Genomic DNA, 12,416 nt, shown 5'->3' on the forward strand with positions numbered 1-12,416 from the left:
CTTATTTGGGTGAAGCTACAGATCTGACTGCATGCGTTCATTAGCAGGTTTATTTCAATTTGCATAATGAAATATAGTTTGATATATCAAAAACAAGTTTATCGGGGGAAGGAATTCTTTTCCTGATTCTCAATGCCGAGACCAATATCACTTACATTGTGAGCTTACACACACACACACAAAGTGTATAAACATTAAGAACAACCTTCCTAATATATAAAGTTGCACCCCCCCCTTTTCCCTCAGAACAGCTTCAACTCGTCCAGGTCATGGATCTGGTATCGAAAGCGTTCCACAGGGTCTGGCCCATGTAGACTCCAATGCTTCTCACAGTTGTGTCAAGTTGGCTTTGATGTCCTTTGGGTGTGCGACCATTCTTGGATACACACGGGAACTGTTGAGCATGAAAAAAAACGCAGCAGCTTGCAGTTCTTGACACAAACCGGATGCCCTGCACCTACTACCATTCCCTGTTCAAAGGCACTATACATTCACCCTCTGAATGGGCACACACACAATCCATGTCTTCAATTGTCCTCCATGCTTAAAAATCATTCTTTAACAGACCTGTCCTCCACTTCATCTTACACTGATTGAAGTGGAGATTTAACAACTGACATCAATGCAGGGTTCGTAGCTTTCACCTGGATTCACCTGGTCATGGGAAGAGAAGCTGTTCTTAATGTTTTGTCCACTCAGTGTATTTACTGTATAACCCCCTTCCAGACTGTTTCTCTCTTCAAAGAGGTTGACTATCAGACATTGGGTAACATAATACTGACCAACAAACAAGTGATTTTCCATTCTGCATTTTGTGCAAACTGGGTATTCATTGTTGTACCTTTGACAGCTTGCCTATTTAAAATTACAAATACTTCATATGTCATGAATAACATGATTAAATGAAAGGATGGCAAACAGTAACTGAATGGACGTTACAAAATAATTCAATGCAAAATCTCCCCAGGCAGAGGTGGTGTTAATCCACTCAATTGTAGAGGAAAAGCTTAAAGCTATCACCTCAAAAATTCTCCTCTCCTGTTGTTATACCGTTCCTGATGGACATGATTGTGCCCCAATCCGGTTCCTCACCAGTTGACAGCTGTCTTCAATCATGCAAAAAACACACACACAGACAGACCAATTTGCAGACACACATACCCAAACCACCAATTCCCTCCCACACACCGCATTTACACCCAGTTATGCCCTTTCTCTGTGCCCCTGGGAGTACTAACTCATCTGCGTTGCTGCTGGGGCCCCAGCATGACCTTGTTGATGAAGTGACGATGGCCACACCGGCTGCTCTGGGTCCATCTCGGCAAACAGGTGACACACATTCTCCGATGTGCTGCCAGTCCGCCTGGCCACGAAACCAAACCCCTGCAGAAGTGAGGGATGAAGCGAGCGATGAGAGGCGGTGAAAAGAGAATAGATGTGTTTTTTTCAGCTGCTTGCCATGACGATAATGGCGTCTACTCTTCTTCAGGAGACACTACCCCATCAACAGTGTGACCTTCAGCAGCGTGGATCCTCAGGACAAGAGGTGGGCCCAATGTCAGGCAACGCCTGGAACAATGGGGTCTGATGCTCTGGCTTTAGGCCTATATGCAATCACTGCGACATAGACCTTGTGCACATGTGAATACCACCGAATGAAAGTTGAAATGTGACGTGTCGTGAGCAATGATTTATACGTGCTGTGTAGAGACGTTGACCTTGTATTTTGACATGGCTGCCCACTACTTCGTTGTGGTTCAGGGTTGGGTCAATTCATCTCTAAATTGTTTAATGTTAAAACAGCAATCAGCAGTAGTAACAATAACAAAGCGTATTCAGTAAAAAGCTGAGGGATGGGGCTGGAGGAATGTAATCACTCTCAAATTCGGAGCCAGAGCTATGGATGCAAGGACTGACCATAATATCAAAATGATAGTTCTAACCATGTCTGTTGGTTTACATTTACTTGGTTTACAAACATTGGAGTAAAACAAGCTTATATTTTGGGCTCTGATGGGATACGACAGTTGAACTAATCTCATGATGCATTTCTAAGTTATTTTCTTCAAGAGTCATTGGGACATATCATGAATTTATAAGTCCAAAATAGATGTAGCAACTGCTGATTGCACCTTTAACTTAAAATGTATTTCAAATCTAATAGATCCCAACTCTGTTGTGGCTAAATGTTGCTATAGCCTACTGCAAATTAACCCTGGATTGCATCATTATGGCTGAATTCTGCTACATCTAGAAGGGCCTTCTATGGGTGTTTCTACTGTTCATACTGGTATGGTATAAACCTTTTTGTGTATTGTGCAACTACCGTATAGTATGCCTTTTTTGGTTAAGAACAACAACCATGACAGTATGACTGCTCTTCTTTCTCAATGCATCTAAGACATGTTGTCTTTATGTCCCTGTCTGTCTGTCTGTCTCTGTCTGTCTGTCTGCTTCAGGTGGACTAATTCTGATAACAAGTCAAGCAAGTAAGTGCTTGTTTCTCTGCTTCTGACTGTGTGTGGATATAATTGTGTGTGCTTCATGGCAATTTATCATAGTGTTCTCATTTTATAAAATGATGACTCTTATCAAATAGATCCCTACATTGAATGAACCTGAAGAGAACTACAATGAATATAAGTAATGTGATGCTCCAGAGTTTCTTGTAATATCTGTGCTTCTCATGAGAAGAGTGCATTGAAAAAACTGTTTTCTACCATCATAGATAAAAAAAACACATCCTATTCTCTTTCACCGCCTCTCATCGCTCGCTTCATCCCTCACTTCTGCAGGGTGTTTGGTTTCGTGGCCAGGCGGACTGGCAGCACATCGGAGAATGTGTGTCACCTGTTTGCCGAGATGGACCCAGAGCAGCCGGCTGTGGCCATCGTCAACTTCATCAACAAGGTCATGCTGGGGCCCCAGCAGCAGCAACGCAGATGAGTTAGTACTCCCAGGGGCCACAGAGAAAGGGCATAACTGGGTGTAAATCGGTGTGTGGGAGGAAATTGGTGGTTTGGGTATGTGTGTCTGCAAATTGGTCTGTCTGTGTGTGTGTTTTTGCATGTTTGAAGACAGCTGTCAACTGGTGAGGAACCGGATTGGGCACAATCATGTCCATCAGGACGGTATATTACAAAGGTACAGAATAACTTTTGAGGTGATAGCTTTAAGCTTTTCCTCTACAATTGAGTGGATTAACACCACCTCTGCCTGGGGAGATTTTGCATTGAATTATTTTGTAACGTCCATTCAGTTACTGTTTGCCATCACCTTTCATTTAATCATGTTATTCATGACTATGAAGTATTTGTAATTTTAAATAGGCAAGCCTTGTCAAAGCCTGTACGATGTCAATGACTACCCAGTTTGCACAAATGCAGATATGGAAAATCACTTGTTTTGTTGGTCAGTATTATGTTACCCAATGTCTGTATAGTCAACCTCTTTGAAGAGAAAACAGTCTGGAAGGGGGTTATACAGTAAATACACTGAGTGGACAAAACATTAAGAACACCTGCTCTTTCCATGACCAGGTGAATCCAGGTGAAAGCTACGACCCCTCATTGATGTCAGTTGTTAAATCCACTTCAATCAGTGTAGATGAAGTGGAGGACAGGTTAAAGAATGATTTTTAAGCATGGAGACAATTGAGACATGGATTGTGTGTGTGCCATTCAGAGGGTGAATGTAAGTGCCTTTGAACAGGGAATGGTAGTAGGTGCCAGGCGCACCGGTTTGTGTCAAGAACTGCAACGCTGCTGTTTTTTTTCATGCTCAACAGTTTCCCGTGTGTATCAAGAATGGTCCACCACCCAAAGGACATCAAGCCAACTTGACACAACTGTGAGAAGCATTGGAGTCTACATGGGCCAGCATCCCTGTGGAACGCTTTCGATACCTTGTAGAATCCATGACCTGACGAGTTGAAGCTGTTCTGAGGGAAAAGGGGGGGTGCAACTTTATATTAGGAAGGTGTTCTTAATGTTTTATACACTTTGTGTGTGTGTGTAAGCTCACAATGTAAGTGATATTGGTCTCGCATTGAGAATCAGGAAAGAATCCTTCCCCCGATAAACTTGTTTTTGATATATCAAACTATATTTCATATGCAAATGAAATAAACCTGCTAATGAACCATGCAGTCAACTGTAGCTTAAAAATAGTCCCAGCTCAACATGCTTCACAGAATGGGATACAGCAAGAAAAGAAGAACCATAACTGAATAGTTGTATGATGATCTTATTTTTACTGTGTTATCTTGGAGAAAGAAGTAGCTTACTGGTATCTGAGGACAACTATAATATCACATTAGAAAAAGCCTTCCATCAACACTAAAGGGGTACAAATTCGTATTGTCTAATTGCCTAGGTATGCAAATAAGTTTCACTGAAGCCAAAGACAATAACCAAGCACTTATATTTTGTTTTGTATAGGTATACTGTATTATTGAGACTTGGTTATTTTATACTCTTTTTGCTGTTTTGTTGTTATCAAGTGTTTTATATGGGAAAACATTTTTTTTTGTATTTTTCATATGGAGTTTATATGACAGAAATAATATATTTTAAGTGTCTGAAAAAGTTTATAGGCCTAACAAATGGTGTAAGAAAAACATGTATCTTTTTTTAAACTGAAAATGTAGTAAATAAAAGGGTTGAAAATTAATTATGTCTGCCTTTATTGCAATTCCCTCTGAAAATGTGTATATTTCCTTGGGATTTTATTAGATCCATCAAAATAGGCCTGTGGTGGTAGACTATTTATGRGGATATCAGAGAATGGATATGAGACAATAAATTCACATTCATCCATGATTTAGATCTGAGATATAACCACAATTAATTGTAATGTTAATAAGATGGGCAATTTATAAATTGTGTGACTAAGGATATTTTAAATCAAAAGGACGAGGTCCTACCGAGATTTGAACTCGGATCGCTGGATTCAAAGTCCAGAGTGCTAACCATTACACCATAGGACCGCTCTCGGCTTAAACCTCTACAAGTAGTGTTGTTATGCAGTCGTGAAGATTCTACCCCGTAAAACAAGTTGCTAGCTACTCGTGTTTTAGTAACGCAATTCAAGTTTATAGTTGCAACTATGACAGCAACCATTTACATCGTGGAGTTGCAAAAACATGCAAGCCTAAATGAGGGCAAAAGAAAAAGACATGGTTAGCTAGCAAACTAWTTATCTAGCTGACCAGCTACTGAATAGAGCAGCAACAGTAGCTAGCTTTCCCCTCGTAGTTTTATGCTAGTTATCTACGTACAGCTAGAAAATAACACCGATCTTATGAATTAATTCGTCCTCGATTCTATTTTCACAATTTTAATAGCTAGCTGAGGGTTTCTCCTCCTAGCAAGCAAACGTTACCATCCAGCTAACGTAAGCATAGTTAGGCTATCTGTTAGCTAGCTAGCTACATTGAACCAATAAAGGCATGACGGTTCGTAAATGTAGAAGACGAATACTGGTTTCTGCTGGACATAATACCGCATACAACTAGGACAGTTCAATTAGCCTAGCTATCTGCGCTCCAAGTGTGTATGCTGCATGTTCATGATGGCATTGCTTCCGGCCCTGGTTATGTTGCAGCTGACATATACAGCCCTTTTGAGTGGGATAGATGCCGCGTTCACGTTAAGGCCGTAACTATTTTTTTAATATWTTTTTTTTATTAACAACAACAAAAACAAAAACAGGAAGTATAAATAATATACAGGACAGGACAATTGGGCTAGGGGGTACAATATCACATTACACAAGGACCCTAAGGGACATACATTCAAATCAAATCAAATTTTATTTGTCACATACACATGGTTAGCAAATGTTAATGCGAGTGTAGCGAAATGCTTGTGCTTCTAGCTTCCGACAATGCAGATAATAACCAACAAGTAATCTAACCTAACAATTCCAAACTACTACCTATACACACAAGTGTAAAGGGATAAAGAATATGTACATAAAGATATATGAATGATGATGGTACAGAACAGCATAGGCAGTGCAGTAGATGGTATAAGGTACAGTCTATACATATGAGATGAGTATGTTGGTATGTAAACATAAAGTGGCATAGTTTAAAGTGGTAGTGATACATGTATTACATAAGATGGCAGATGCAGTGGATGATATACATGTACAGTATATACATATACATATGAGATGAGTAATGTAGGTATGTAAACATTATATATAGTGGCATTGTTTAAAGTGGCTAGTGATACATTTTTACTAATTTCCATCAATTCCCATTATTAAAGTGGCTGGAGTTGAGTCAGTATGTTGGCAGCGGCCACTAAATGTTAGTGGTGGCTGTTTCACAGTCTGATGGCCTTGAGATAGAAGCTGTTTTTCAGTCTCTCCGTCCCCTGCTTTGATGCACCTGTACTGACCTCGCCTTCTAGATGATAGCGGGGTGAACAGGCAGTGGCTCGGGTGGTTGTTGTCCTTGATGACTTTTATGGCCTTCTGTGACATCGGGTGGTGTAGGTGTCCTGGAGGGCAGGTAGTTTGCCCCGGTGCATGCGTTGTGCAGACCTCACTACCCTCTGGAGGAGCCTTACGGTTGTGGGCGGAGCAGTTGCCGTACCAGGCGGTGATACAGCCCGACAGGATGCTCTCGATTGTGCATCTGTAGAAGTTTGTGAGTGCTTTTGGTGACAAGCCGAATTTCTTCAGCCTCCTGAGGTTGAAGAGGCGCTGCTGTGCCTTCTTCCACAACCCTGTGTGGGTGGACCAATTCAGTTTGTCCGTGATGTGTACGCTGAGGAACTTAAAACTTACTACCCTCTCCACTACTGTCCCGTCGATGTGGATAGGGGGGTGCTCCCTCTGCTGTTTCCTGAAGCCACAATCATCTCCTTTGTTTGTTGACTGTTGAGTGTGAGGTTATTTTCCTGACACCACATCCGAGGGCCTCACCTCGGCTTCTGAAGGAGAGCCGCAGGTTGTTTGTAGCGTGGCCGTGTCAGTGGCACTGTATTGTCTCAAAGCGAGCAAAAAAGTTATTTAGCCTGTCTGGGGCAAGACATCCTGGTCCGCGACAGGGCTGGTTTTCTTTTTGTATCCGTGATGACTGTAGACCCTGCCCACATACCTCTTGTGTCTGAGCTGTTGAATTGCGCTCTACTATTGTCTCTACTGTATACACCTTAGCCTGTTTGATTGCTTGCAAAAGCTCCGTACTCGCTCATTCACCTTGCCCTGGTTAAAGCAGTGGTTCGCGCTTTCAGTATTCACGCGAATGCTTCCATCAATCCACTGTTTCTGGTTTGGGAATGTCTTTAATCGTGCTGTGGGTACGACATTCGTCAATTGCACTTTTCTAATGAACTCGCTCACCGAATCAGCGTATTCGTCAATATTGTGTGTGGACGCAATGCGGAATATCCCAATCCACGTGATCGAAGCAGTCTTGAAGCGTGAATCAGATTGGTCGGACCAGCGTTGAACAGCCTAGCGAGGGAGCTTGTTGTTTTAGTTCTGTTTGTTAGGCTGAAGCAAAAAATGAGTCGTGGTCAGCTTTTCCGAAGGGGCAGCGGGGAGGGTTCTATATGCGTCGCGGAAGTTAGTATAACATGATGTCCAAAGTTTTACCAGCCCTGTAGCACAATCGATATGGCTGATAGAATTTAGGGAGTTTGTTTTCAGATTAGCCTTGTTAAAATCCCCAGCTACGATGAATGCAAGCCTCAGGGTGTGTTGGTTTCCAGTTTACAAAGAGTCAGATAAAGTTCGTTCAGGGCCATCGATGTGTCTGCTTGGGGGGGAATGATCTACGGCTGTGATTATAATCGAAGAGAATTCCCTTGGTAGATAATGCGGTCGACATTTGATTGTGAGGAATTCTAGATCAGGTGAACAGAATGACTTGAGTTCCTGTATGTTGTTATGATCACACCACGTTTCGTTAATCATAAGGCATACACCMCCGCCCCTCTTCTTACCAGAAAGATGTTTGTTTCTGTCGGCGCGATGCATGAAGAAACCAGCTGGCTGCACCGACTCCGTTAGCGTCTCTCGAGTGAGCCATGTTTCCGTGAAGCAAAGAACGTTACAATCTCTGATGTCTCTCTGGAATGTTACCCTTGCTCGGATTTCATAAACCTTATTGTCAAGAGACTGGACATTGGCGAGTAGTATGCTAGGGAGTGGAGCGCGATGTGCCCGTCTCCAAAGCCTGACCAGGAGACCGCTTCGTTTGCCCCTTTTACGGCGTCGCTTAGGGTCGCCGGCTGGGATCAGATCCATTGTATTGGGTGGGAGGCAAAACACTGGATCCGCTTCGGGAAAGTCATATTCCTGGTTGTAACGATGGTGAGTTGACGTTGCTCTTTTATTCAGTAGTTCCTCCCGACTGTATGTAATGAAACCTAAGATTACCTGGGGTACCAATGTAAGGAATAACACATAAAAAAACAAAATACCGCATATTTTCCTAGGAACGCGAAGCGAGGCGGCCATCTCGGTCGGCGCCGGAAGTTGTGATTTGATTCATTATTAATTCAACAGCTACATTTCAGCAAAAATGTACATATTACCACAGTGAGGAAATGGTGGCAGGTCATGAGAAAATAGAGGTATCTTTTGTTTCACTAGAAGCTCAAGTTCAAGTACATTGTAAGGATTTGAAGAAAATATTCTTAGGCTATAGATAAATCTTTCCCATCTCCATCTGCGACTGAAGTGTCTTCACTCCTAAGTTCACTAAAGACATGCAACACAATTGTCACGCCCTGACCTTAGAGATCCTTTTTATGTCTCTATTTTGGTTGGTCAGGGCGTGAGTTTGGGTGGGCATTMTATGTCTGGTGTTCTATGTTGTTCTATGTTTTGTATTTCTATGTATTTGGCCTGGTATGGTTCCCAATCAGAGGCAGCTGTCTAGCGTTGTCTCTGATTGAGAACCATACTTAGATAGCCTCATCYCACYTGTGTTTTGTGGGTTGTTGTTTTCTGTCTGCACCAGACAGAACTGTTTCGGTCGTCTTTTTGTTATTTAGTGTTCTGAGTTAAATAAATTTAACATGGACACTTACCACGCTGCGTTTTGGTCCGACCTTGACTACTCTTCATCAGAAGAAGAGGAATATCGTTACAACAATAAAGTCGGTATTATACTGTGGCTGTGTTAAGGACTTTGATGTTTATAGGGAAGATTATGCCTTTTCTCCAAAGTCTATATGTGTTTACCATTCCGGTTTGAACATAGAAAACATGTGATGAWACAATGTCACGTTTTAAAGACATACTTTGGAGACTACTTTGTTATTTTTAAACCTGCTTTGGGCTGGATGTGTCAATGTTAGTGATTTGCACGGTATTTGAATATTCAATATCCCAACAGACGTTAGTATGCAAATTCAGCGAGAATTAAAAAATATATCTGAACACTAATGGCTTTTTCTAAATTAAATTAAAATGTGACATTTTTACATACAAGGATTTACCATGACATATCAAATTATTAATTTAATAAAACAACAAACTTTTCTATGTAGTTTTTCTGACGTGCGTCCCATAAAAAGGCCGGTAGCTGACCTGTAGCCTTCATGTGTGTAGCTTGTTATTTATGTTGGCCAATCAAAGCGGCAAACAGGCTCAATGTCTAGCAAGTGGAGTGAGAGTTCACTAATGCAATGCAAGATGGAATAAAGTTACAGAATTAAAAGTTAGCGGAAGGAGTAGGCTTCAACAAGCAACCAACAGGTAGGCTGATGTTTTATCTAAATGGGTTTGGGGAGAAAGCGCAGCATGTTGCCTCAATTAGTCTAGCTAGCTTCTCTGGGCTACTCCAGTCAAGATAGGCACTGTTATATGGGATTATAAATAACATTGTGRCTGCTACAGAGTAGCTAGTCTTGGCTCTAGCCAAATTTCTCTCTATCTCCGATCGCTCCCATCTGATCACACACCGGCCCCTCCACAGAGCGCCAGCCTCTCTCCCGTGTGCAGCAGTCCTCAGGTTAAAACGTACGTTTAAAAAAAAWATATCCAGATATCCAACAAAAATGTATGATACTATTTGAATAGTAAAGTTATTTAAAATGTCCATCCCTAATCAATGTGTAGTTCATACATGCAGAATTACTGTTTTACCCCAATTAGCCACAAAATCCCTAGTTTGAAAGCGACTGTTTTTCTGGAAGCTGTGCCATTTTCCTTGCATTTTCCCCCACGTGGGCCAGCCCCCTAGCAATTCGAGTTCTACCCAATGAGCTATCTGAGTGACAGCTAGCAAGATGCACACACAGCAGAACGAGAGAGAGAGCGCAATGATGTGGTGCACATATCTGCACATATGTGACGTAGTACCACTTTTGGCTTGTGAGCCGCTATTTTCTGAAATACTGGCTAAAATGTATACAAAAGTACCGGAGAATCTCTTTAAGGATGTTTTCCCTGAAAAGACAGATATCCATATATCATAATGATATTAACATAGAGAGATACCTAACCTTAGTAAATGTGTCATGTGGTCATGTTTTCGCAGACCAATGCATGTCTACATATTGGTGCTTATAGGGGTATACAGATCTTTAATTCATACAGTTCATTAATGTAATATCATTCCCCTCTCCTGAGGTTTTGATAATGTCCAATGCAAGACAGAGATTGTACTGTAGTATCCTAATTTTGTATGATTGATAAACCTAGAGATAAGACTCAACATACAGAGCTATATATTTTCATACTAATTTATTTGAATAGGGACAGATACAATTAAAACGCTGACACATGGAAACAAGATGCATAACACCATAATGCTTTTGTAGTAATTCCCAGAGTCAGACCCTACATTAAAATTACTTTGAAAATAAATTGATGGTACCCTAGATGGGATTTAAAATATTTTTATTTAACCTTTATTTAAACAGGGAGTCACATTGAGATTCAAATCTTTTTTTCAAGAGAGCACTGTACACATGACAATAAAAACATAATATTAAAACATACACGTGTATAAAACAATAAAATTGAGCACAATAAAAAAAATGTATCATCACATTCAACTACATACACAATCAATAATTTAAACTGCCTAAGTGGCACCAGCACATCTAATTGCAGTGAATTTTGCAGATTATTCCACACATTTGTGGCAAAAGAAGAAAAGAAAACAGCATGATATCAAATGGTTCACAGTGGCACATATGCTTACCATTCTTTAAAACCAGTTTTGTTCCCACTTTCTGTGAAAAATGTATCTAACTCTCGTAGAAGTTTGAAGTGATCTGGAAGTGATTTCCAGAAACAGACTCGATTTATATTTCCTTTCACACGTGTCCCAGCATTAGCCCCACCCATTCAACTCTGGCAAGCTAGAGCTTATTTCGTCACTCCATGCCACGTTAGGTTACTCCCTGCCAACCTGCTTAACGGCCAACCTGGCTACTGGGTATTTGAGGACACAAAATGGCTGTGCCAGAAAATATGTCTGACTGAGGTGGCATGGAGACAAATAAATCCCCATTAACAGAAAAGCTTGATCCTGAGCTGGTGCCAGTTTGAAGGCGACCCAAGCCTCAGGACAAGGATCAACTCTCCACTACACACTTTCCAAGGCTTCTAAACTTCAACACTCATAGTTATTAGATAAACCCTAATGTATTAACACACTCACTCAATGCCAGATCCAGTATTTCTAAAGTTTAGGATGAGATTAAAAATAATGAATTAATAGATCATTCTAAACATGTACTTATAGGCCTAGTAGGTTGGCGTTGCACGTCACATACGATCAATTATATCTATGGATGAAGTGATTCCATTTTATGATTTGAATTGACGTGATGTCCCTTCACTTTAAACCACACAGATGTCAGGCTGAGATTGTGGAATCTAATGGAATTTGTTATGTTGCAGAAAATGGCCCAGGTTCCAGATGCAAGTGGAACCTTCAGTCAGTGGGGCCCGAAGCAGCAGGGGGGACATATAGCCCCCAGCATTGTGCTGATGATCAATACTATCTGGGGTGCTTGGGACGTGCCTGCCCTTAAACCCTTACCCAAACCTTAACCCTTTACCTTAACCAAAACCCATACCTAACCCTAACCTTAATCATTTTACATTTCAACTTCAATGGAGTAGTAATGTCCCTAGGATAGCACGGACCTTGTGCTGATGGTTGGATCGTTCCTGAGATAAGTGGGAAGGTGATGAGGCTGCAATATACTTGATGGGTGTTGGAGAAACACAATATGGCACAAGTAGATTTGAAAGAAGATATCGCTGCATTTGGTCCTCTTTGGAGTACATGGTGCATTAATAAACACACAATATGAAGACACTATCTTATTTGATTAGGTGAATATGTCATCAAAATAGACCCCAGAATAAAAATATTAACCAGTTTAATTAGGCCATGAAAGCTTCAATGTATTACTGTATTGTTACATTGA

At 41.1% G+C, this 12,416-nt stretch overlaps 1 protein-coding gene and 1 non-coding gene across 2 annotated transcripts in view; one reads left to right on the forward strand and one right to left on the reverse strand.

Annotated features, from left to right (window-relative positions):
• The window catches only part of LOC111970457 (tensin-2-like), a 42,709-nt gene extending 38,038 nt beyond the window's left edge, over window positions 1-4,671 (forward strand). The window contains exons 22-23 of the mRNA XM_023997204.2: window positions 2,460-2,489; window positions 2,796-4,671. Of these exons, the coding sequence (XP_023852972.1) occupies window positions 2,460-2,489; window positions 2,796-2,946 (181 nt within the window). The 3' untranslated portion in view covers window positions 2,947-4,671. The remainder of the gene's footprint in view (window positions 1-2,459; window positions 2,490-2,795) is intronic.
• Window positions 4,672-4,915: 244 nt separating this feature from the next.
• Window positions 4,916-4,987, reverse strand: trnaq-uug (transfer RNA glutamine (anticodon UUG)). Its single transcript has one exon. It is a non-coding gene; the product is annotated as a tRNA-Gln (tRNA).
• Between the last annotated feature and the right edge of the window lie 7,429 nt (window positions 4,988-12,416).

This window comes from Salvelinus sp. IW2-2015, linkage group LG11 (genome assembly GCF_002910315.2).
Source record: "Salvelinus sp. IW2-2015 linkage group LG11, ASM291031v2, whole genome shotgun sequence".
Classification (NCBI taxonomy): Eukaryota; Metazoa; Chordata; class Actinopteri; order Salmoniformes; family Salmonidae; genus Salvelinus; species Salvelinus sp. IW2-2015.